Source organism: Lepisosteus oculatus, chromosome 5, assembly GCF_040954835.1.
Source record: "Lepisosteus oculatus isolate fLepOcu1 chromosome 5, fLepOcu1.hap2, whole genome shotgun sequence".
Lineage (NCBI taxonomy): Eukaryota > Metazoa > Chordata > Actinopteri > Semionotiformes > Lepisosteidae > Lepisosteus > Lepisosteus oculatus.
The window spans coordinates 11,968,879-11,990,812 of NC_090700.1; the positions used below are offsets into that span (position 1 = coordinate 11,968,879).

The window sequence follows — 21,934 nt, forward strand, 5'->3', positions numbered from 1 at the left end:
TTAGACCAAGATTGTAGTTCTGCAGCAACAACAGTGTTAGTGAAACCGGGTCGGACTAGGAACAACTGCCATTCCTGGTCGTACTGTTCAACCATATATTGTAATCTTAATTATGTCTTTGTTTCATGTGAAACTTTTTACAGTGCACTGCAATTAATATAACTACAACATACAGCGATATGGAATTCTTGTTTTAATTAGACCGTTATATTTCACAGACCTTGACCATTAATTTAAAAAAATGTAAGAAATATTTCCTCATACAACCACGAGATGGCACTGTTGGTGGACGTTTTCTGTGACAGGCAAGGGTGTTGGAAAGCTCTGTCTTCTGTTTTTGAATACCTGTGTGTTACTTAGCTAAATCTAACTACCTAACTGCAAAAATGTAATATTTCAAGAGAATCATATTTTCAGTAAAAAACTGGATAAGATAATTTAAACATTTTTACAAACAAGAGGAACCTGTTTAGTCCGTTTAGCTAGTTATGTTTTTAGTAACTAATTACTAAGATCTAAGACTGCAAAGATATCATCCAGCTGTTTATATGAAAGACGTTAACTCAGTGGACTTCTTCAGAAACACAAAACTACAAGTTAGTAAAGATAGTCGATTTTTAAACTGAGAACAGGAGGCATTTTTTTTTACATAAAAGGTTGTGGGACCATGATGTGGCTTCTTTCAAGAAATGGCTGTGTAACTAATTGGCTCTTGTCCCCGTGAAATAAAAAAAAATCCCTTTAAAAACTGTGAGAATTGTCAGGGGAATTTTTACTGTGGTGAGACTCTCCCCCTCAACCACAGGTGAGGGCAGCACCCTCACATTTTTGGTATCAGATATTCAGCTCAATTAACTGTTCATCTCATTTGTAGTCTTCGAACAGTGCCTTGCAAGAGAATTCACAATGAATAAATGTAAAGTTGGTGTATTTTGTTCTGTACCACTTCTGTTCCTCGGATGTAATGCAGAAAATGGCCTCTTAGAACACTATATATTTTCACTATATTTTTATATTAAGCCTGCTACCAACATATTTCTGTGGTTCAATTATATAACATTTTCATAAAACATTTTCTACATTTTAATAATTATAAAAAGCTTAAGGTTTCCATAACTAATACATTGTTCCAATATATATACATATGATCTGAAACCTTTTCCATGGTCTACATATACATTGTATAGATGTATACAGTTTTCCATCATATTGGCCTTTTTTCAGCACAGCTCACCACACCAGCATATTTAGTTTAAATAATATTCAAATATGTGTACTGTATATCCCAGCCTTAACAAGTGTTCATTCATCTTCAATTTGCTTGTCCAGATGAAGGTAATTTACAGTTGTATGACTGACACTTAGAATAATGTACAGTGGTTAAAGTATAGGATGTCCTGTTTTAAGTTTGGGTAAGGGGGTAAATCAGATGTAGGACCAGAAAAGTACAGGTATTTGTGAAATGTAAATGTTCATACAGTACAAATACACATTTATGTAAGAGTTTACAGTACCTCTTACCTGAAGAATTAAATAACGATCTGATAGAACATCAAGTTGTATGTTATTTAACTTGTTGTGTCTCCTGCTGTTCTGTGTTTATGTTTTCGGTATTTCCTTAATGTCTTTGTATTGGAGCATACATTTCATTGCACTTGTACCTGTGACAATAAACTGAACTGAACTGATATGATTGATAATTATTTAGTTACAGTTTTGGAATGGATAATAAGGTAACGGAATCGATGTTTTAAAAATATATTGCTATGGCCACCAGACAGAGTAACCAAACAGCGGCGGTTTTGTAGCCCAAGCTGTCCATCTTTCCGATGCCAGTGGGGGTGGAGTTCAGAAACTTGAACACAGGCGCAGGAATTCAAGAATTAAAATAACACCTAACTGATTTCTATTGACCGTCATCTCGGCATTTAACGCTCAGCACATCTTAAACTTTACCAGCCTAACGTCGATGCTTTTTTTTTGGAGGTGACTATTTGTTTTCTGAACAGAGAAAACAATAAACGGCCTCACATATCTGAATTATTTTTCACCAATGTGGGGTTTAACACTCGACTCTTCAATAATGAAACAGCTCCGCGGCCACCAGATTTTCTTTCTCTTCCTTCTCTCCTCAGTTTTTGGAGTTCATGAATGCATCACCAGAACGTATTACATCGGAATCAACGAAGAAATTTGGGACTATGCTCCTAGCGGCAAAAATCTAATCTCTGGGAGAAAAATAGGCGAAGACGAGTGAGTTACTGTTGTTGTTGAAGGGAGGGTAAAAGAAAATGTTTAGAAACTTGTTCTGTAGTTTGTGGAGTCCTCGAAAGTTTCTGATGTGTAACGAAGATATCTGAAAATTAATAAAATTAAACAAGTAGTTCTATTTGGAAAAAGGAGAAAAAAATTACTCTGTAGCTTGACTCCATTGCATATGCTGTAAATGTTTCTGCTTAATGTTTTATATTTAGAACGCAAAAGAAAACAAGTTAAATCTTCATACATTAAAATAATAATAATAATAATAATAATAATAACAATAACAATAATAATAGATTTTTCTGTAGAGATTTAGAGATTTGTTTTGTTCTTTTGCGTACTTGTACTACAGCTATAGCTATTATATGACTCTGTCCCCTTAGACTGAAATAGTATCGAAATATATTCATACCCTTGATCAACTGTATCTAAACGTTAATTTAACTTGAGTGCGCAGGTGTATGTTAATTATTGTCTAATACAAATAAAACAAAAAATATATACAAAATGTAAAATTTTAATATGGTGTTTGATAGCTTGTAATTATAGAAGCAGTTTAGCGCTTGATACCATCTAGAGCACTTCCAAGATACGTAAATGTTCAATTAAAGTCTGCCACATTAAAGCGCTTCATTCGATGGTAATATTGTAGTGCAGGAGAAATTGTACAGTAAGTACTTCTCATCACTGTACCTCACCAGTGTACTGTAGGTAAAATGGCTGATTCTCATTTGTAACCTGTTTACAATAGTCTTCCTTTCTTATTTTTTCTTATTTCCTTTAAACGATGTCTTATCACGTTTCCGCATTTACCTTTGCTCTTTATATTCACCCATCAGAGCTATCTGTTAAATATTGTCAGGATACAGCAAAAGTCAAAAGCTATATCACCCTACAACTCACAACTGGCAGCCCACTGAAGCTAAGCAGGTGTGAATGTGGTCAGTACCTGGATTGGAGACCTCCTGGAAAAACTAAGGTTGCTGCTGGAAGAGCTGTTAGTTGGACCAGCAGGGAGTGCTTACCCTGCGGTCCTAATACCCCAGTATTATGTTGGGGACTCTATACTTTTAAAAGGCACCATCCTTTGGATGAGGTGTAAAACTGAGATCCTGGCTCTCTGGAGTCATTAAAACTCTCTGGGTGTTTCTTTTAAAGAGTAGGGGTGTTACCCTGGTGTCCTGGCCAAATTTCCCACTGGCCTTAGTCAATCATGGCCTCCTCATAATCCTAATCATATGATTGTCTTTATCACTGTGTTCTCCTCCCATCTGAGAGCTGGTGTGTGGTGAGTGTACTGCTGCATTATGGCTCCTGTCGCATCATCCAGATTAGTGTGCTGCACATTGGTGGAGTGTCCAGAAAAGTGCCATAGAAGTGTAAGGAATTATTATTAAATATGTCATTCCTCTAAACCAAAGTTAAGAAACTCTTTTTCGACCAAAAGAAATAGCCACAGTTTTTGTGATAGATATCTGTGATGTATGCAATATTGTTTTATTAACTTTTGTGTTATTTTCTAGGCATGCCTCAATATTTCTACAGCAAGGTCCACACAGTATAGGAAGCAAGTACAAAAAAGCTGTGTATCGAGAGTACACTGATGGACACTTTACTACAGAAATTCCCAAACCTGCATGGCTCGGGTTTCTTGGTCCAATTCTGAAAGCTGAGGTGGAGGATGTCATAGTTGTCCACTTGAAGAACTTTGCCTCAAGACCATACTCCTTGCACCCACATGGAGTTTTCTATGAAAAAGACTCTGAAGGTAAGAAAGATATACACATGCTCGCACACACTCACACAGAGCAACATGGCAGTGTTATTTACTTAATGCAGATTTTCAAGAGAAAGCAAGGGGTTTCAATGTTTGTACAGGGATATGCTTTGTATAAAGACATTACCTTTTTTGCAGTCTGGTGACCATGATCTAAATGATACTTAGTCATTTGTAAAACTGGAAAGAAATAGCTCGGACTTAAATTTAACACGCTTTGCTTATATCTAAGCATTCTGCTTTGTTTAGTTTCTCCACATTAATGTTGATTTGAGTGCAGAATAATAATTTACATATACTTCTGGATCTCTTTAATGAATAGCTTCCTGTGGATCGAGATCATGCAATATATACTGTACTGTATACTGTATGTTGCTGCTATCTGTGTGGATCACTTTGCATTTATCAGTGTTAAAGTTCATTTTCCAGGTGTCTGCCCAGTCCTTGAATGGTTTTGCCAGACAAAGTAAGGGCCTAAAAATGAATCTCTGGAGCAAACCATTATTTACATCTGCTGATACACTGATTCGTCTTTAATAACTTATTCTGAATCCATATTCATACATCTTGGTTTCCTATGGATTTTAATTCAAGATTGAACATTTTATGGGGAACCTTATCGGATGGTTTCTGAAATCATAATATACATAATATTACATGCTCTAGAGGAATCTTATTTCTAAGAAACAAGATAAGGAATCTTATTTCTAAGCCTGTACTGTGTATTAACATTACACTCTTTTGTAATGATGCTTCTAATTTAGGTTTAGCTTTATCTCCTTTCCTTACGGTGACTTGGGAAATAATCTCCCAAGTAGCCATCCTAGCTCCTGTAGAACCTCAAAGTCAGAAATAACCTAAAATTACTGAAATACTACTACAACACCTTTGGTTAACATCATGAGTAAAATATTCTTACATAAATTTTAAGTTCACTTGTCTTGATGAGGTTGCAGCAATGCAGAAAATGTGTAAAAACTGAATGTATAAAATTACATATTTCTTTCTCTTTTTATGTTGCTTTTCCATTTATTTTAACAAAGAACGTCTTAGCTTATGAAAAATTTGGTTTCTGTGACATGTCAGCTGAGATTAGCTGTTTTGTTAGAAGGGGCTCAGTGAGGTATATTGAATGATATAAACTGTGAATTAGTAATGTAATACTCGTCTGAAGCAGAGGTAAGAATACAATATGTGTTTTGTACTATCTCTGTGTCCTGATCTGAGAGATACTCAATATGTTTTTCCCTCTCCAGTTAGAATTCTGCTCATGGCTCCTAGAAATGAGTCAGCATACTGTACTCCACTGTAGTATAGCATTTGGGTCATTTAATGAATAGACAAGTCTATATGCCAACTTCAGACAAGGGCATGCCTGTTTATATAACACATTTTAAACATCTAGTTTCTTAGTTTGCCCTGTTTTAACTTTGGGCAGTATGGTGTGTTTTTAAGGACCTGTTTCTTAATTACATAAAATTGAATCACTTTTTGTGCAGACCACTCAATGATCCTCTAGTCTGTTTTTAATCTCCCCCATTGAGTAACACATGGCTGCATTTCACACCTGTTTCTAGCAGTCTGTCTCTCACATTTCCACTAACTATCCCCTTTCTATCCACCTCCAGCACAATTTCACCACTTCATTCTTGCGTTTGCACTCAGGTTGCTCTCTCCCCTGTTCTTGTTCCTTTGTAGATCATGCACTGACAAAGCATTTGCAAAGTGCCTTTCATCCCAAAACTCTTGACATAGAGGAGGGCATAATGGCTGCTTCCTAGGTAAGGCATGGCTGCCTTTCACATCAGGGTCAATTTTAGAGAGACCAGATTGTACAAAATCAAACTGGCATTTGAACACCAAGGTTAATACTCCTGGTCTGACAAACAGTGCCTTGGGATCTTTAATAGCCGAATAGTCAGAACCTTGGTTTAACGTCTCATCTGAAAGATAACAATTTCTTACATTTATATAATGTGTCCTCCACAGAGGATCTGAAGTGAGTGATTTGAAGGGCTGAAATGCGGCTCCACTTCACAGCAGGCCAGGAGCACAAGTCAGAGCTTTCTCTACCACTTGAATTAAGGGGGAACTTTAGATCAGCTAGATTGTACAAGCCCACAGTGAAATTTACAGTCGCCAGGATATCCTACTGCCCGAGGCATCGGTGTTTGGAATCCAGGGGGAAGTGTGCTCTGACTGGTGTACCAACACAACATGCAGCAGCAACCTTGTTTTCATTAGAGGCTTCCCTCCGAGTACTGACCAGCCCCAGCCTTGCTTAGCTATGCAGATTTGGCAAGGTGTTACTGTTGCAGCCAAGTCAATCTACTTTGTCTACCAGCCTAACATAGCTTAACCATAATGCTCTGAATTCAGTAATAATGTGGACAAATATAAGTTCAGAGTAAAGGAAATTAAAAGAGGCATGTTGGTTCAGTGGTTACTGTTACTAGTTTCATTTCCAAGGCTGTTATCTTAGTGGAGTCTGTATGTTCTCCCTGTGTTCTTGTAGATTTCCCCCAGGTGCTTTGTTTTCATCCCAAAGTTCATTAACAATACTAATAATAATTCCTTCCACTCCTATAGCACTTTTCTGGACACTCCACTCAAAGCACTTGTAATGGGGACTCACCTCCACCACCACCAATGTGTAGCCCCCACCTGGATGATGCGACAGCAGCCAATGATAAGATCAGATCACTCTCCATGAGACACACAGACAGGGAGAGAAACTTATGGGTCAGAGCACAGGGTCAGCCATTTATACGGCACCCCCGGAGCAGCTGGGGTTAAGAGCCTTGCTCAGGGGTCCAACAGAGTAGGATTTGTCTGCTGGCCACAGGGTTTGAACCAGCAACCTTCCAGCCACAGGCGCAGGTCCTTAGCCACAGTGCCACTGCTCTGCCCGATATGTGTACACTCACTACAACATCAACTATCAGTGTGGAGGAGAACAGTGATGAAGCCAATTCATAAATGGGGATTATTAGGAGGCCATGATTGGTAAAAGCCCATGGGAAATATGGCCAGGACACCAGGGTTACACCCCTACTCTTTTCAAGAAAGACCCTGGGATTTTTAGTGACGACAGACAGTCAGGACCTCGGTTTAACATCTCATCCAAAGAGCAGTGCCTTTTTACAGCGTAGTGTCCCCATCACTATACTAAGGCATTAGGACCCACATAGACCACAGGGTGAGCACCCCCTGCTGGCCCCACTAATACCTCTTCAAGCAGCAACCTTAGTTTTTCCAAGAGGTCTCATATACAGATACTGACCAGGCTCACACCTGCTTAGCTTTAGTTGGTTGCCAGTTGTGAGTTGCAGGATGATATGGCTGCTGGCTAAAGATATGGAGCTCTCCTGGCCCATACGGTGATCAAATCCATGACCCTGGAGTTATTAGCACCACGGTCTAACCAACTGAGTTAACCGGCCTCATAACAGTAACAGATAACAGTATCTCAGATAAGGATAGGTTTTTGACAGTATCTCGGATAAGAGTCACAAGAATTTATATTAGGATCATTGTAATAGAACAAAATTATAATTCCCATTTTGTTTCTGTTTCCATTGAACAACTTTTTTATGTTCTTTTGTAGCCAGCACACACTGACGCAGATCCACACTCTCATATAATTCCAATATATGTATTTACTGTATATTTACATATACAGTAGCGTTTCCATATTAACTTGGCCAAAATGCATTCATTAAAAGGCATGATAATAAAATAAAATTTTGTTTGGGTCAGAAAATTGACAGGCACCAGTAAATCACATTAATGTAAAGTGTATAGGGTACAAGTATTCTCAGCACTTTGGACTTGGGTGAATCTTAACAAATTTCAAACTGCTGCATTAACAAAATGGGAGATTAAGAGCAGGCAAAAACATTAAACATGATACAGGTAATTCAATAACATTTTGTTTGAGTTTCGAAAAGGATTATAGATGGTACTGAACAGAAAAATCTTAACTGACTGGGTATTTTTTTCAGTGATCTAAATCTGTTTTTGCAAAGAACTGTGCTTTACTTAATATTTCTTTGCTTCAAAAAAGAGCTAGTTTGAATGGCAGCAAGCATTTAGGAGATTTATTGTATAATCTTTTAATTTAAATTTTTGGCCATCAAATAAATATAAACTATTTGGGACTGTTGAATTCAGTTCTCATTCAGATCTGGAAACATTACCTTTGGCAGCCCAAATATATTTACAAATATTTCTGAGAATAGATTCTGAGTTTTTCATTACTTGTCCAGTATTTTCTGCTTTTAGATTATACCTGCTTTTTTTAAAATTGCTGTTTAAAGAGTGTCTTTGTGATATATAGTTATATTTCCATAATTTATAGATATTCATTCTGGATGTCACTGCGGAGCATGACAATTAATTCTGAGGCTTTTTCTGGATGCCGAAGCCCTTGCATTAGAGACTTGTATAAATATGGAGCTGTCTGGGAGTCTTGATCCTTCCCTGCTCTTTATTTTAGGAGCTTTGTATCCAGATGGGACATCTGGAAAACAGAAAAAAGATGATGGTGTTCCGCCTGGGGGAAGCTACACATATACCTGGATTGTGAAGCCACAATATGCTCCCACTGAGGCTGATGCCAACTGCCTGACCTGGATCTACCATTCCCACACGGATTCTCCCAAGGACATAGTTTCTGGACTGATTGGGGCTCTCCTGACATGTAAAAAAGGTAAAAAAAAGACTCCCCTCTATATTCCAGATGCTAATTCAAACTTGGGTTCCATCATAGATGACCAGGATTCCTCAAGTGGGGACTTGAACATTTGTTGTAGAGTCACTATTTTAATGTGGGCATTTATTGTCCAGGAGCTTCTAGGCTTTTGATGAAATGTTGGTCACCAGCAGACTGGAATTGGTATCAGTGTAGTGTGCCATTCGTCCAGTGGGCATTAACACTGACAGCAGGAGCTTGTCTGCCAGACCTCATTCTCCCTGGTTGTAGTTATAACTGTAACCTGATATTTCAAATTGGGTGGTTTTATAACAAAAAAAAAGTATTGATGTCATATTTAAATAGGGGAAAAAAAGGTTTCCCCCTTAACTCCATGAAATAGTATAGCCCTCCCAGAGAGCTTTCCAGCCATAAAACAAGACTGCTGAGCTAATTCAAAGCCACCTCAAAGAACCAAAAGCTGATCACTGGAAAAGGAAGTTCTACATCTTTCTTAGCTTTCCTCTCAGCAGTTCTGTAGAGATGAACTTCCAAGATTTTAAAGTGCCAAAGTTTTTTTTTAACCAGGCTCTGTACCTGATTATTACTGAAACATGGATGGGTCATTGAATAATAACTCATATGTAGGAGTTATGACTAATGTCCTGTAAAGGGTGTATCTCATCTTGGACCCATGGGATAGGCTCTGGCTCATCCGCAACCCTGTATTGAATAATGCAGTTAGAAACGAAATGGATGGATGTAAGCGTTTAATTACATAGTTCTTAAAAGAGTCCCAATTGAGAGGTTCTCTGCATCTAAATATAACCTGGGCCTTATTTAGGAAATCATGTTAATTCTAAAAATAATAACGCAAATAACACACCTATACATTTCAGTAGGTAGTTGATTTTGAGTCTTCTCAGATACTGGTTCTTAAACATTGATGAAAACTGAACTAATTAACCCAGTCCTATTCTAAATCCTCTTGTTGGAGGGTTTTACAGAACCTTCTAGTAATAATCATCATCATCTTGAATCAGCTAGGTACATCCACTGTCAGCTGGAGTCAGAAAAAACTCCAGTTGTTTGTTTTGCCTTAATCCTAACTTGATTTATCCTCTTCAGGTACCTTGCTGCAGAATTCTAATGTTCGTAGGGATGTGGATCAGGACTTCATTGCTATGTTCAATGTTGTGGATGAGAATCTCAGCTGGTATCTGGATGACAACATTAACACCTACTGCACAGAGCCTTCCACTGTAGATCCAGAGAATGAGGAATTCCAAGAATCTAATAAGATGCACGGTGAGGGCCAGTGAAAACACTGAAAGTTTAGACAACCACAAATTTGCCTAATCCCAAAGGTTTTTGACATTTATGCACTGCACACTAAATTCATTAAGAAATGAATAAAAACTCCAATTTGCTCTTGAATTGCAGTAATCAATGGGTATCTGTTTGGGAACCTGCCTAGCTTTGAGATGTGTGTGAACAGAACGGTGGCCTGGCACCTCTTTGGAATGGGAAATGAGGTAGACATCCACTCGGCTTATTTCCATGGACACACAGTACTGGACAGGGGCCACAGAGCTGATGTCATCAGCCTGTTTCCAGCCACATTTGTTACCTTGGAGATGATCCCCAGGAATGTTGGGAAATGGATGTTAAGCTGCCAAGTGAATGACCACATTCAAGGTAAAGAGCACCTGATTTATGAATAGGTGTTATTTTATTCTCTGTATAATATACAGTACATTTTCTTTGCAATTGCCCATTATTATTAGATCACAAATTAAATTAAATTAATTCATATTCTGCTAGATGTAGAAACAACTATATAGTCTTTCAAGCAGCAGGAAGCCAACTTCTTTTAATGGGGTGGAGAAGGGGTAGTAGTATTAAAAGGCTACGATATATTATTACATTCCATGACACTTTCAAGAAAGTGTAACCAATTATAAAAAGAATAATTCTCCCAGGGTTTTTTAAGTTTAAAATTTCATCTTAATTATATCAATCTGTAGTTTATATCGTTAACAAAAAGTCGTCCTTTGATGCTATTGTCTCATATCTACTTGTTCACATTACATTTAATATTACTATCGTCTCTAGCTGGAATGCAGGCTTTTTACGAAGTTTCTTCATGCGGACAAGGTAGCTCTAAATCTCCCCCTAGTGGTAAAACAAGGAAATACTACATTGCGGCTGAGGAACAGCTCTGGAACTACGCTCCTTCGGGCTATAACGTTTTTGATGGTGTGGCTCTGAACGCTAGTGGGAGGTTAGTTTCAGTTACTCTTTTTAGTTATTTAAATTAATTTATTATCACTTATTCCAACAGATATGATTGCACACTTTCATGTGATCACCATTACCCACACTATTTTCAATTCAATCAGATACTAGATGCCTTGTTTTCAAAATGTTATTAATCATCATTAAGTTTATATGTACAGTAGTAGCCTGCCACTTTGCATCTGTCTACACTGGCAGGGATGTGTAGTCTTGCATACAGATTATGCATTTTACTGGTGAAGGGAGGAGCAGTACAGGTGACTAAGCACAATCTTTTACTCTCTCTCTTACACATCTCTTACTTTAACTTTAGGTTATTTGGACTACACATACCCAATTTACAAAAACCAATGTAAAATAATACATAAACAGTATACATACTACTTTCTAACAGTGTATGTCTTAGACACAATCAGTAGTTACAATAAATGCATGGTTTTTACTATCAACTGCATCTGTTACCGTAATAACTTTGTTCCAAAGAAATAAAGGTTTTCATTCATCAGTCTTTAATCCATTTGATCATAATCTTTACAAATATTATCAGAATAATTCAGAGTAAAGGGTAGCTAATATAAAGTGCTAGCTAAGCTATCCAATTTACCAACAAATATTTTGGATAACAGTCTGTCACGCCCTCTGCAGCCAGAGGGTGCTCCTTTTCGGTCTGCTGTCCTTCCTGTCCCTCTCTTTCCCTTGGGCTATATATTTCCGGGTCTTGCACTCTGTCCTTGCTCAGCATTGATGTTTGGATGTCCTGAGACCTGCCTAGCACCAGGGCGCCCCACGTCCGCTCCCTGAGGGCATAGGTTTCTATATGGCATTCCTGAACTCTTTGCATTAATGAGCCCGGGCCTTTTTCCCTGTCTCGCCGCTACGCATATGGGTCTTTTTCCGCTCTCCTGCTCCCCACGGTTAGTCCCTTTGGACGTCCGCGACACAGTCTTAATGTCAGGTATTCCTCATCATTAACATAATTTACCCCTCTTTACACATCCATAAATCTAAAAGGCTGTTTTTGCTAGTCCAAGTCCTATTGGAATTAGGTGTTAGTTTGAAACAAAGTGGCTAAAATGTCATTATGCATAATCGCATGTATTTCTGCATTAAGAAGGAGAATCTGTGAGTGGAGTGCAGAATGCAAAATATATAAGACTCTTCATATCAGTGTGTAGTTCAGCTTTCTTCCCTCGTATCGTGAATTTGTCATTTTTAAGCCATTTATATAGTTGCAGCTATTGTTTTTGTGGTTATGTTTCTGCAGCGACTCAGAAACATTCTTCGGTACGAGCCAAGGCAGGCTAGGGGGGCAGTATCTGAAGGTTCGATATGTGGAGTACACTGATAAGACCTTCACTACAAAGAAAAAGCCGTCCGGTAGTGAGACACACCTTGGAATTCTGGGTATGTCAGCCAGCCCTCCAGTCAGGCTTCATGCATATTTGTTTTTCTTATTTTGCAAAAGAATCTCAATAAGTTGGGCAATATGAAAACCAATGCTCTCATATAATAAAATATTTAGTCTAAAAGCATCAAACATCTGAATGCTTGGAATTTCCACATTAAAAGCAAGAACACTCAAGATGAAAGTAACAGAGCTTTATGTTACTCAAGGTGTAAATAAGCCTATTTCCTTTTAGGCCCGGTGATAAAAGCAGAAGTTGATGATACAATATTGGTGACATTCATGAATAATGCAAGCAGAAACTACAGCATTCAACCCCATGGAGTACTTTATAGTAAGGAAAATGAAGGTGCAATTTATAATGACGGTAAGGTTTTAAATTCTGAGACTTCCTTTGTTGATGCCTATTATTTTGATTGGTGCTCTTATCTGAAGTGACTTACATTTGTTATAACTTTTTATAGCTCTTTGAAGGAACACTTACACAGCTGGGAATTTTACTACAACAGTCTGAGAGTACTTTGCACAAGGATACAACAAGTGCCCTCACATCCTTCTAGATAAAAGTCTAGAGCCACATCACTACTGCACACAGCTCCTTACACTAAACCTGGACATCTACAAGGCTGTAGGCGAGCAGTTAACTTGTCATTGTTTCTGAGAGAGGCATAAAATCTTGAAATAAAAAAATATTTTTGTGAGTTGGCAAGTACACAGTAATTTGGGCAGCTTGGGAATTCTTTCAAAACAGTACTGCTCGGTTAGTCATTTTGCCTAAAATCAACACCTAAAAAATATTAGAGAAAAATAGTTACACAGCACAGAATTAGAAAAAACACTTTCCTTTGATGAGAAAAAAGTCAACTACCCCAAGCAGTCTCAGATCCCTTTGACATAGCCCTAAATTGATCTTAAGATCCTGGAGGAAGATGTGGCTTTAACGCTGTCTTAAGTTTCTTCCAGCCCTCAGTCTGTTTAACCTTTGGAGATCATAACCGGTTTATGCCAGCAGGGTCACAGATTCCTCCAGGGACCTCTGATATCCTGTGAGCTGGCTCACAATATGAAGAGTTAGTGGTAAAATTGCCACTTAGCCCTATAAAAAAGTATAAGTCAGTGAATGACCAAACATTTGTCATTTGAGGTGCTTCCTTGGATGTTTTGAGATACTGTATATTTTACTCTTTTCCAACAAAGCCACATAATTTACACAAATGAAGAAACAAACTTTTACTATGTTCAGCTGATCATGTGCTCCCAACCACTTTCCATAGGGCATTAAATTTGTAGTTTTTTTTTCCTTTCTAGGCATTCAGAAACCTGGATCACAAGTTCAGCCCCATGAAGTTTTCACGTACAGGTGGGCAGTGACTGAAGGCCCATCCTCAAGTGATCCCGCCTGTATCTCTTACCTCTACTACTCCTCTAGCTCCCCGGTGCATGACACTAACTCAGGGCTCATGGGGCCCCTGTTAGTGTGCAGAAAGAACACCCTGAATGAGAAGGGCCTGCAGGTACGTTTTTCTGCCAAATGTATGAAATAAATCAATAAGGTATGTTTATACTGACTATACTCTTCTCTGATAAAGCAAAAGCCCTGGTTTCTTGTCTGAAAGATTTTGTTCAAAGCTACAGAATATACCTCATGGAGGACTTTTTGGTGGGTCTGTTTCTTTCAGCAAGAGTTTTTCCTGCTCTTCACGGTGTTTGATGAGAATCTCAGCTGGTATCTAGAAAACAATATCCAGAGGTTTGGAACACAGTTCACAGACAAAGAGGATAAAGACTTTCAAGAATCCAATAAAATGCATGGTATTTACCTTTATTCACATCACCTGTTAATGAATGACCTGAATAGTAGTATCACTTAATAATCTTAATAATATTTTTACATTCAAAAAACCAACTGAGATGGACATGTTTAAATCTTTGTAAATGTCTTTGTAATAACTTTGACAGCTATTCATTTATGTTTGTAGTATGGGGTCTAGTTATTTTAAAGTTCATTATGTTTCTGCCTTCAAAGCCTCAGTTTAAATGACTTGTACATTTGAAGCGTGAACACTTCTTGTTTTAAATCTGTTCACACTTCAAACGACAAGTCATAGTTTAGCTTTATTTGTTAAGGGTGACAGTAAATTTCTTTGCTTATTCCAGCTGTCAATGGTTACATGTATGGGAATTTGCCTGGCTTGGAGATGTGTGAGGGGGACAAGGTGTCTTGGCACATGCTGGGCCTGGGGACCGAAGTGGATGTACACGGCGTCTATTTCCAAGGAAACACGTTTGTGAGACAAGGGACAAACCGAGACACACTCAGCCTATTCCCGCACACAGCTGTCACAGTAACCATGGAGACTAACACCAATGGTAAGTGAGGGGTAAGAGTGTGTTTAAGGATTGATCCAGTTGGAATCAGAGCCATTAACTGACAGAGTGATTAACAGTCACCTTGTAGAGCACCTTAGAAATACTACTCATTTGAGGATTATGTATGAAGGGCTTCAAACTTTTGTCTTTTCACATTTATTTTCCTAATAATAATTTGAGAAAACATAATATTGGATCCTGCACCTTTCTGAATGATATCACCATATTCTGTAATACATGTGCAATATTTTAATCTGTATAGCAGACCAAAAAGAGAAATTGTGCTCTTATTGTGTTGGAAACCATCATGTCTTCAACTGGTCTCCTGTAGGTACTTTTGAGGTTAACTGCAGAACAACAGACCATTACATGGCTGGAATGAGGCAGCTGTACTCTGTGAAGAAGTGTGAAGACAGAAATTCCCCAGATCCACTTCCTGTCACCACAAGAGCAGTATACTTCATTGCAGCTGAGGAAGTAGAGTGGGATTATTCACCTGACAGGTCCTGGGAACTGGAGAAGCACAATGCCTCCAAGAATGAAAGGTATATGCAATTGTACTGTAAGTGTGAAATGAACACATTTTGGAGATACCAGAGACTACAAACATCAGTTTAGCAAGTACGAATGGTACCTTTGTGTCTTTTTATAGTCACAATATTGTACATATACTGTATGTTTGTTAGTTCAATATTTTGTGTAATTTTTGGCAAGAAAGGAAATCAGTAGGAACTTCTCATGAATGTTTGGGGCTGACAAAACAGAACAGCTCAGTTTTGCTGGATTCATGCACTTTTGGCAACTGTAATGTTTAAAGCAAACATACCTGTACAAATGACCAAAATGTAGCATTTACTTCCCAGCAATAAACGTCTCAACTGTACCCCAAGCTGTGGTCACTTTTTTTAGATCACCACAGCGTTTTCCCTTGATATGGTGAAACAAAGGAAGTCTGTACTTTAAAAAAATAGAGTTTAGTCTGGGTAATATGGATTGTAATGGTCTTGTACCTCAGCAACATGCTGTATTGCTAATTTTCCTTTCCAGTTACGGGAATATATTTGTAGGCCAAGGGGAGGACCGGATAGGATCCAAGTATAAGAAGGTTGTGTACAGGGAGTACACTGATATTACATTCACTCAACAGAAGAAGAGACCACCACAAGAACAGCATCTGGAGATACTGGGTACAGTCACTTATTTCATTATACTTTTACCTGAATTTATTTACTACAAACACAAATGACAGCTGTCAAGAATTGCAGACACTAGAAGTTCCCTAATATACCTTCATGTGCATCTTGCTGTAAACACTGAAATATTGACCTCTGGTGACAGTTGTTTCTGCTCAACTTTCCAAGGTCCAGTAATAAGAACTGAGGTTGGAGAGGAGGTTGTGGTTCATTTCAAGAACAAGGCCAGTCGTCCCTTTTCCATTCATGCTCACGGAGTGCAGCAGGTGGCTCCTGTAGTGCCTGTTGCTGAACCGGGTATGAGGGTTTTTTTTTGTCTTTTGCAATCTTTAAGCACTTCACTTTTAGAAGAATGAATACAATTTAAAGAAAATTGAAAAATAAGATAAAAGTAGTATGCTATGAGAATTCCTTGTAGTCCTGATAACAAATATATATTTTTTCTTTCCAATTTCTTGTCTTGCACTACCAAAGAAAATAAACCATTGAAGGACATAAAATGATACATAATTTCCGATTTTTGTAACCAATTTAAGACCATTTTTGCACCAGAGAAATGTTGCATAAAAGTATATTTGTAAAAAGCTTTGGATTTACTGTATTTTAGGTATTTATGATCCACTACAATCTTCTTTGGTAGTACTTGAATCTAGATTATGACAGAGTATTATTAGTTTACAGTATTATAATAATAATTGCTTACACTTATATAGCACTTTTCTGGACAGTCCAATCAAAGCGCTTTACAGGTAATGGGGATTCCCCTCCACCACCACCAATGTGCAGCATCCACCTGGATGATGCGACGGCAGCCATAGTTTGCCAGAACACTCACCACACATCAGCTATTAGTGCGGAGGAGAACAGAGTAATGAAGCCAATTCATACAGTAGATGGGGATTATTAAGAGGCCATGATTGGGAAGGGCCAAGGGGAACTTTGGCCAGGACACCAGGGTTAGAGAAATGCCCTGGGATTTTTAATGACTACAGAGAGTCAGGATTGCAATTTTATGTCTCATCCGAAGGACAGCACCTTTTTACAGTATAGTGTCCCCAGGGCATTAGTTTTTCCCCAGAAGGTCTATCATCCAGGTACTGAACAGGCTCACACCAGCTTAGCCTCAGTGTGTTGCCAGTTGTGAGTTGCAGGGTGATATGGCTGCTGGTTATAGGTATATTAGCAAGTAAAGTATATTTTTTACTGATAGCAACTTGCTGTTACGATCTCTGCCTCCCGGCAACGGAAGAGGCAGAAGAAGGTGTAGCCTTACTTCATCAGTCTACCTATCAGTTTACTTATTCACCACCACACCCCCGTCTCATCCTGTACTTAAACAGCTGTCTTTTCCTACCTCCTCGCTCAGTATTGGTTTTCCTTTCGAGCTTCCTAGTTGCGCCTACTCCTTTTTCTGCTTTGCGACGGTTTTTCGGATCACGGCTTGGCTTTGGTACTCACTCTCTGTTTTGGATCTCTGGCTTCCCCTGGACTCTCGGATTGCTCTATCGTCTACGGTTTCGGATCACGGTTTGGCTTCGGTAACTCGTTCCCTGTTTGGATCTCTGGCTTCCCCCTGGACTCTCGGCTCGTTTCTTCGACTACGGCTTTCTTTGGATCACGGCTAGGCTTTATCAGCTCCTGCAAGTGGGTTCATTCACTGGTTTCGGTTTCTCTTACCGAATCCCTAACACTTGCTTTCTTTCCACTTCAACATTTTTTTAAAGGTAAATTGGTGGGATACCAGTGGGAAGTTCTGGAAAGATCAGGTCCTGGGACTTCTGACCCAAACTGCATATCCTATGCGTATTATTCTTCAGTGGATTATTTAAAGGTTGGTTATAGAAGGGATTAATAGTTTTTATAGCATCCATGAAAACAAACACAGCTCCCACCAAATGTGCTATAGTTTACTTCATTCTAAGAACTAATGACTCATACAAACAGGAGATTAAAGTTTTTCATAATATCCAAGGATTATTAACCTTTTACCTATTACTCATATACAATTTTGATAGAAATAATAACTGCTTATCCTCTAGTTGACACGTCACTGAAAAAAAGATGAAGTCATAAGGAATTTAGATTTTCTCACACATGATAATGTGATGTGGAACTTCATCAGAGCTGACAGAAGATTAATGTGTTAAAATACCAGCCAATGAATTAGGATTTTTCTCAACAGTTAAATATATCCAATCAATAGCTCAGCTCACTTATGAAATCTCCGCCGAAGCAAGGTTCTGATAATAGCCAATCAAATACTTTGGGACAGAAAATAATGCCTGTTCACTGTTGAGTACAAATTTCCTAGACAAATCAATATTTGTATTATTTGTACAAAACAAGGAGAAGCAGGTTGGAGCTTATGTGGTGTAGGACTGAATCTATTAACCCAGCTTGGCTGAAATATTTGCCGCTACTTATTCTTCCCTTTACCTTTTCAGGACATTTACAGTGGATTAATAGGACCCCTGATTATCTGCCGAAAAGGAATTCTCAACAAGATGAGAAAAAGAACAGATGTGGACAGGGAATTTGCTCTTCTTTTCATGGTGTTTGATGAAAATAATTCCGGGTATCTGGACGATAACATCAGAACGTACCTGCACAAAGAGCCAGAAGACATTGAAAGAAATGAAGATTTTCTGAAAAGCAATAAAATGCACGGTAAGCCTTATGAATGGGAAAAAAAAAACACAAATTCTGGATGCAGTAAGTTTGTCTGAATTCATTTAAATGTCTGGTTTAGACCATAATATACAACATGATAAAATTCTGTCTAAAAACACAATTGTTGCAAAGCACATTTACTCAGTTATGTACAGTACTATTATGGTTAGCTTAATAAAAATCATTAACAGACGGGCAAAATAATTACATCTGTGTTTGGAATTTTTGTAATGCCATACAGCGTTAAATAACCTTGCATTTGATTCTATGAAATTTCAGTCAGAACACATGCCAGCCGGACTGATTGCACTTTCTCATTCCTGAAGAATAACGTACATGGGCTGTCAGTTTGGATCATGCTAACAGTACAGTCTAATACAGTAGTGCAAGGCAAATGGAAGAATATGTCAACATTCTTAACGAATGATTCCATTTTAACTGTAGTAAAGCATGTGTTTCTTTAAGCGATCAATGGAAAACTCTATGGCAATCTTCACGGCCTGACAATGACAGAAGGTGAGAAGACTGACTGGTATCTTCTGGGAATGGGAAATGAGGTGGACATCCACACAGTCCATTTCCACGCGCAAAGCTTTATATACAAGGTACTCTAGTTTTTGATCCTGTTACCAAGCTGATTAACTATGCAATACTTTTATAAGAGCTGTTTGTATAATGTTGTATAGGAGATTGGAATTTCAAGGGTATTCATAGCTTTCCTTTAATTAGGGCATCTACAGCATAATCCAATAAAAACAGCCGTTATTAATAAGGATTTTTAAAATTTCTCTGTCACTTATAATCTCTGCTTTGGGACCAGACTTGCTCTTACTTTGTGGGTAGTGTTAGGTGAGGGAACATTTGTACGCAGTATTTTGATATTTGATTTTTCTTGTTTGCTGGCTAAAGAGGTTTAAAGAAAGCTTTTTGAATTGAAAAAGAATACATTTTGCTCAAGGCAGATGTCTATGCTACAATACTCCACTAACGATTGTCTAGTCAGCTCTGGTTGTGCAGATGGTGATGTGTCTGATGGTTTGTTTCCATTGCAGACTGAAAGGTCCCATAGGGGTGATGTGTATGACCTGTTTCCTGGGACCTTTCAGACGGTAGAGTTGCTGGCAGACAATCCAGGAACCTGGCTTCTGCACTGCCATGTGATTAATCATATTCATGCTGGCATGGAGACAACATTTACTATCTTTAGTAGAAAAGGTGAGAACCAGAGTATCTCTGCCAATCTGTTTTCACTGATCTTCTTTAACTGCCTATCATACGTATATAAATCTCATATCCTACTTCTGCCATACTGCAACTGCTTTTTAAAGTTTAAGAAATGTCTTAGTAACTACTTGTGTGTTTGGGGACGTACTATACACTATGACATTATTACATTACACATGAGGTTTATATTACAAATCAATTCTGATGAATAACCGGTAAAATAAATATCCTTATGTGTACTACATGTATGTTTCTTGCAAAACGTCATGTCACATTATAGTAAATAACATTGAACAATATTTCTAGGTGATTTCACAACCCCCGAAGAGACCATGAACACCATTCCAAATGGTAATTCTTACTCTTGTTCTTCTTCGTGTTGTTATAGTAAGAATATGAACATAATGTCTTTGTGTGGCTAGATCATGTGTCATATTTATTGGAATGTATTAAATAGCTTTATAAAAGTAAGGAGGACCTTCTGAATTCCTGCAGGTTGTATTGCCCATTATTAAAGCACATTGACACTCTTTTCTGTGCTGTCTTTTAACAGCTGCCCATTCATTGAAAATCACCTTTTGTGGCAAAGAGCTGGAGGACACAGAAGGAAATGTCAGAATGATGACACTCTTTGGCCTTGGATTACTGCATTCTGTACTTTTTTAAAGATGAACAACTTATTTTCCAATCCAACCCTGACAGATAATGCACTCTTATGACAACATGATCGAAGCATTTGTGGTAAGAGCTTGTGGTAAAAGTTTAGAAATCTCTTGTGACAGCTTTTTCTTTCTGTTAAAAAATTCACTCCTTTTAACAGTGCTGTCAGTCATAATTTGCACAAAAGGGTTTTTCAATTATGGGTTTTTTTAATTTTGTTTTAAATTTTACATACATACACATATGGCTTTAGTGTACCTAGAAAGGTGTACAGAATTAGGAATTTCCTGATTTAGATTATATCAAGGCAATCAGTTAAACACTGCAAAGCGTATAGCAAAGAAAATGATTGTGTGTTTGATTAGATGCTCAATGCAATATGCAAGTCGATACCAAAATATGTTAAAAACAATGAGTGTGCCAGTCATATCATTATTAACTGTTATTGGAAACGTGCATCACTGGTTATTAAGTGGCAGTATAATTTTTAAAAACAGGAGACATTTAAAGAAACAGAATAACTAAAAAACCAACACAGTAGAATGCGGACAAATATTGTTCATTTTTCGATTTTCAACAGTCTGCAAAGGGAATCTTGGTTTTGTACTGCTGCAGTTTAGAAAGAAAACAAGCAAAACAGTTAACAATTTCAGCATACAAATACTGTTGTTAGATATAATGAAGGAAAGCATTTTTCGCTGTCATGGTAGAATTGCACTGTTTAACAAAACACATGGATAAAGACTTGAAGAATACAAAAGCACATCATAATCTATGTACTGCACTTTGATAATGACAAAAGGGCAAGGTTTATGTTTACTGGAGTTTACTTTTAGTTACTGTAAATAAAAGAGTTCAAATCTCACTCTCACAGTCTGCTTTTTTCACACATTTTCTCAGATTTGGATAGTCCACCTGATAATGATTGATAATGTAATAAGCTCTGGATTGTCAATGTGTCACAATTTCTTTTTCTAAAGCGATGATGTAGATATTTTGTATTCAAGAGGGCTGCCTGCTCATTGATGCAATAGATGTAAAGTTTATGGGACACGGAAAACAACAGGGTCTTGGTGTGTTTGGCAATAAGAAAGAAAACATTTTTTTAATGTTCATTAATAACAGAAATTTAAAATGTATTTTAGGGTCCCTAAAATTACATAATGGAAGGGTGATACAATGATGCTGATAAGTGCATTGTAGGGTGGTTTTATTGTTAACCTCCATGGAACTTAGTGCTATGCACCTGGAGGTGGACAGTCCAACAAGTCTTAAAATTCAGCAGCCATATCACCCTGCAACTCACAACTAGCAGCCCACTGAAGCTAAGCTGTACCTGGATGGGAGACATCCTGGGAACAACTTAGGTTGCTGCTGGAAGA

The 21,934-nt window shown here is 37.9% G+C and overlaps 1 protein-coding gene across 1 annotated transcript; it reads left to right on the forward strand.

Annotated features, from left to right (window-relative positions):
• The first annotated feature begins 1,856 nt into the window (after positions 1-1,856).
• On the forward strand, positions 1,857-21,417 carry hephl1a (hephaestin-like 1a). Its single transcript, XM_015341201.2, has 20 exons — positions 1,857-2,253; positions 3,786-4,030; positions 8,538-8,750; positions 9,861-10,040; positions 10,176-10,430; positions 10,848-11,016; positions 12,295-12,434; positions 12,671-12,802; positions 13,744-13,949; positions 14,115-14,247; positions 14,593-14,805; positions 15,137-15,350; positions 15,853-15,992; positions 16,167-16,295; positions 17,723-17,829; positions 18,443-18,665; positions 19,134-19,273; positions 19,721-19,883; positions 20,199-20,243; positions 20,446-21,417. The coding sequence occupies exons 1-20, from the start codon at positions 2,054-2,056 to the stop codon at positions 20,556-20,558; spliced, it is 3,360 nt and encodes a 1,119-aa protein (XP_015196687.2). The 5' UTR covers positions 1,857-2,053; the 3' UTR covers positions 20,559-21,417.
• The last annotated feature ends 517 nt before the right edge of the window (positions 21,418-21,934 follow it).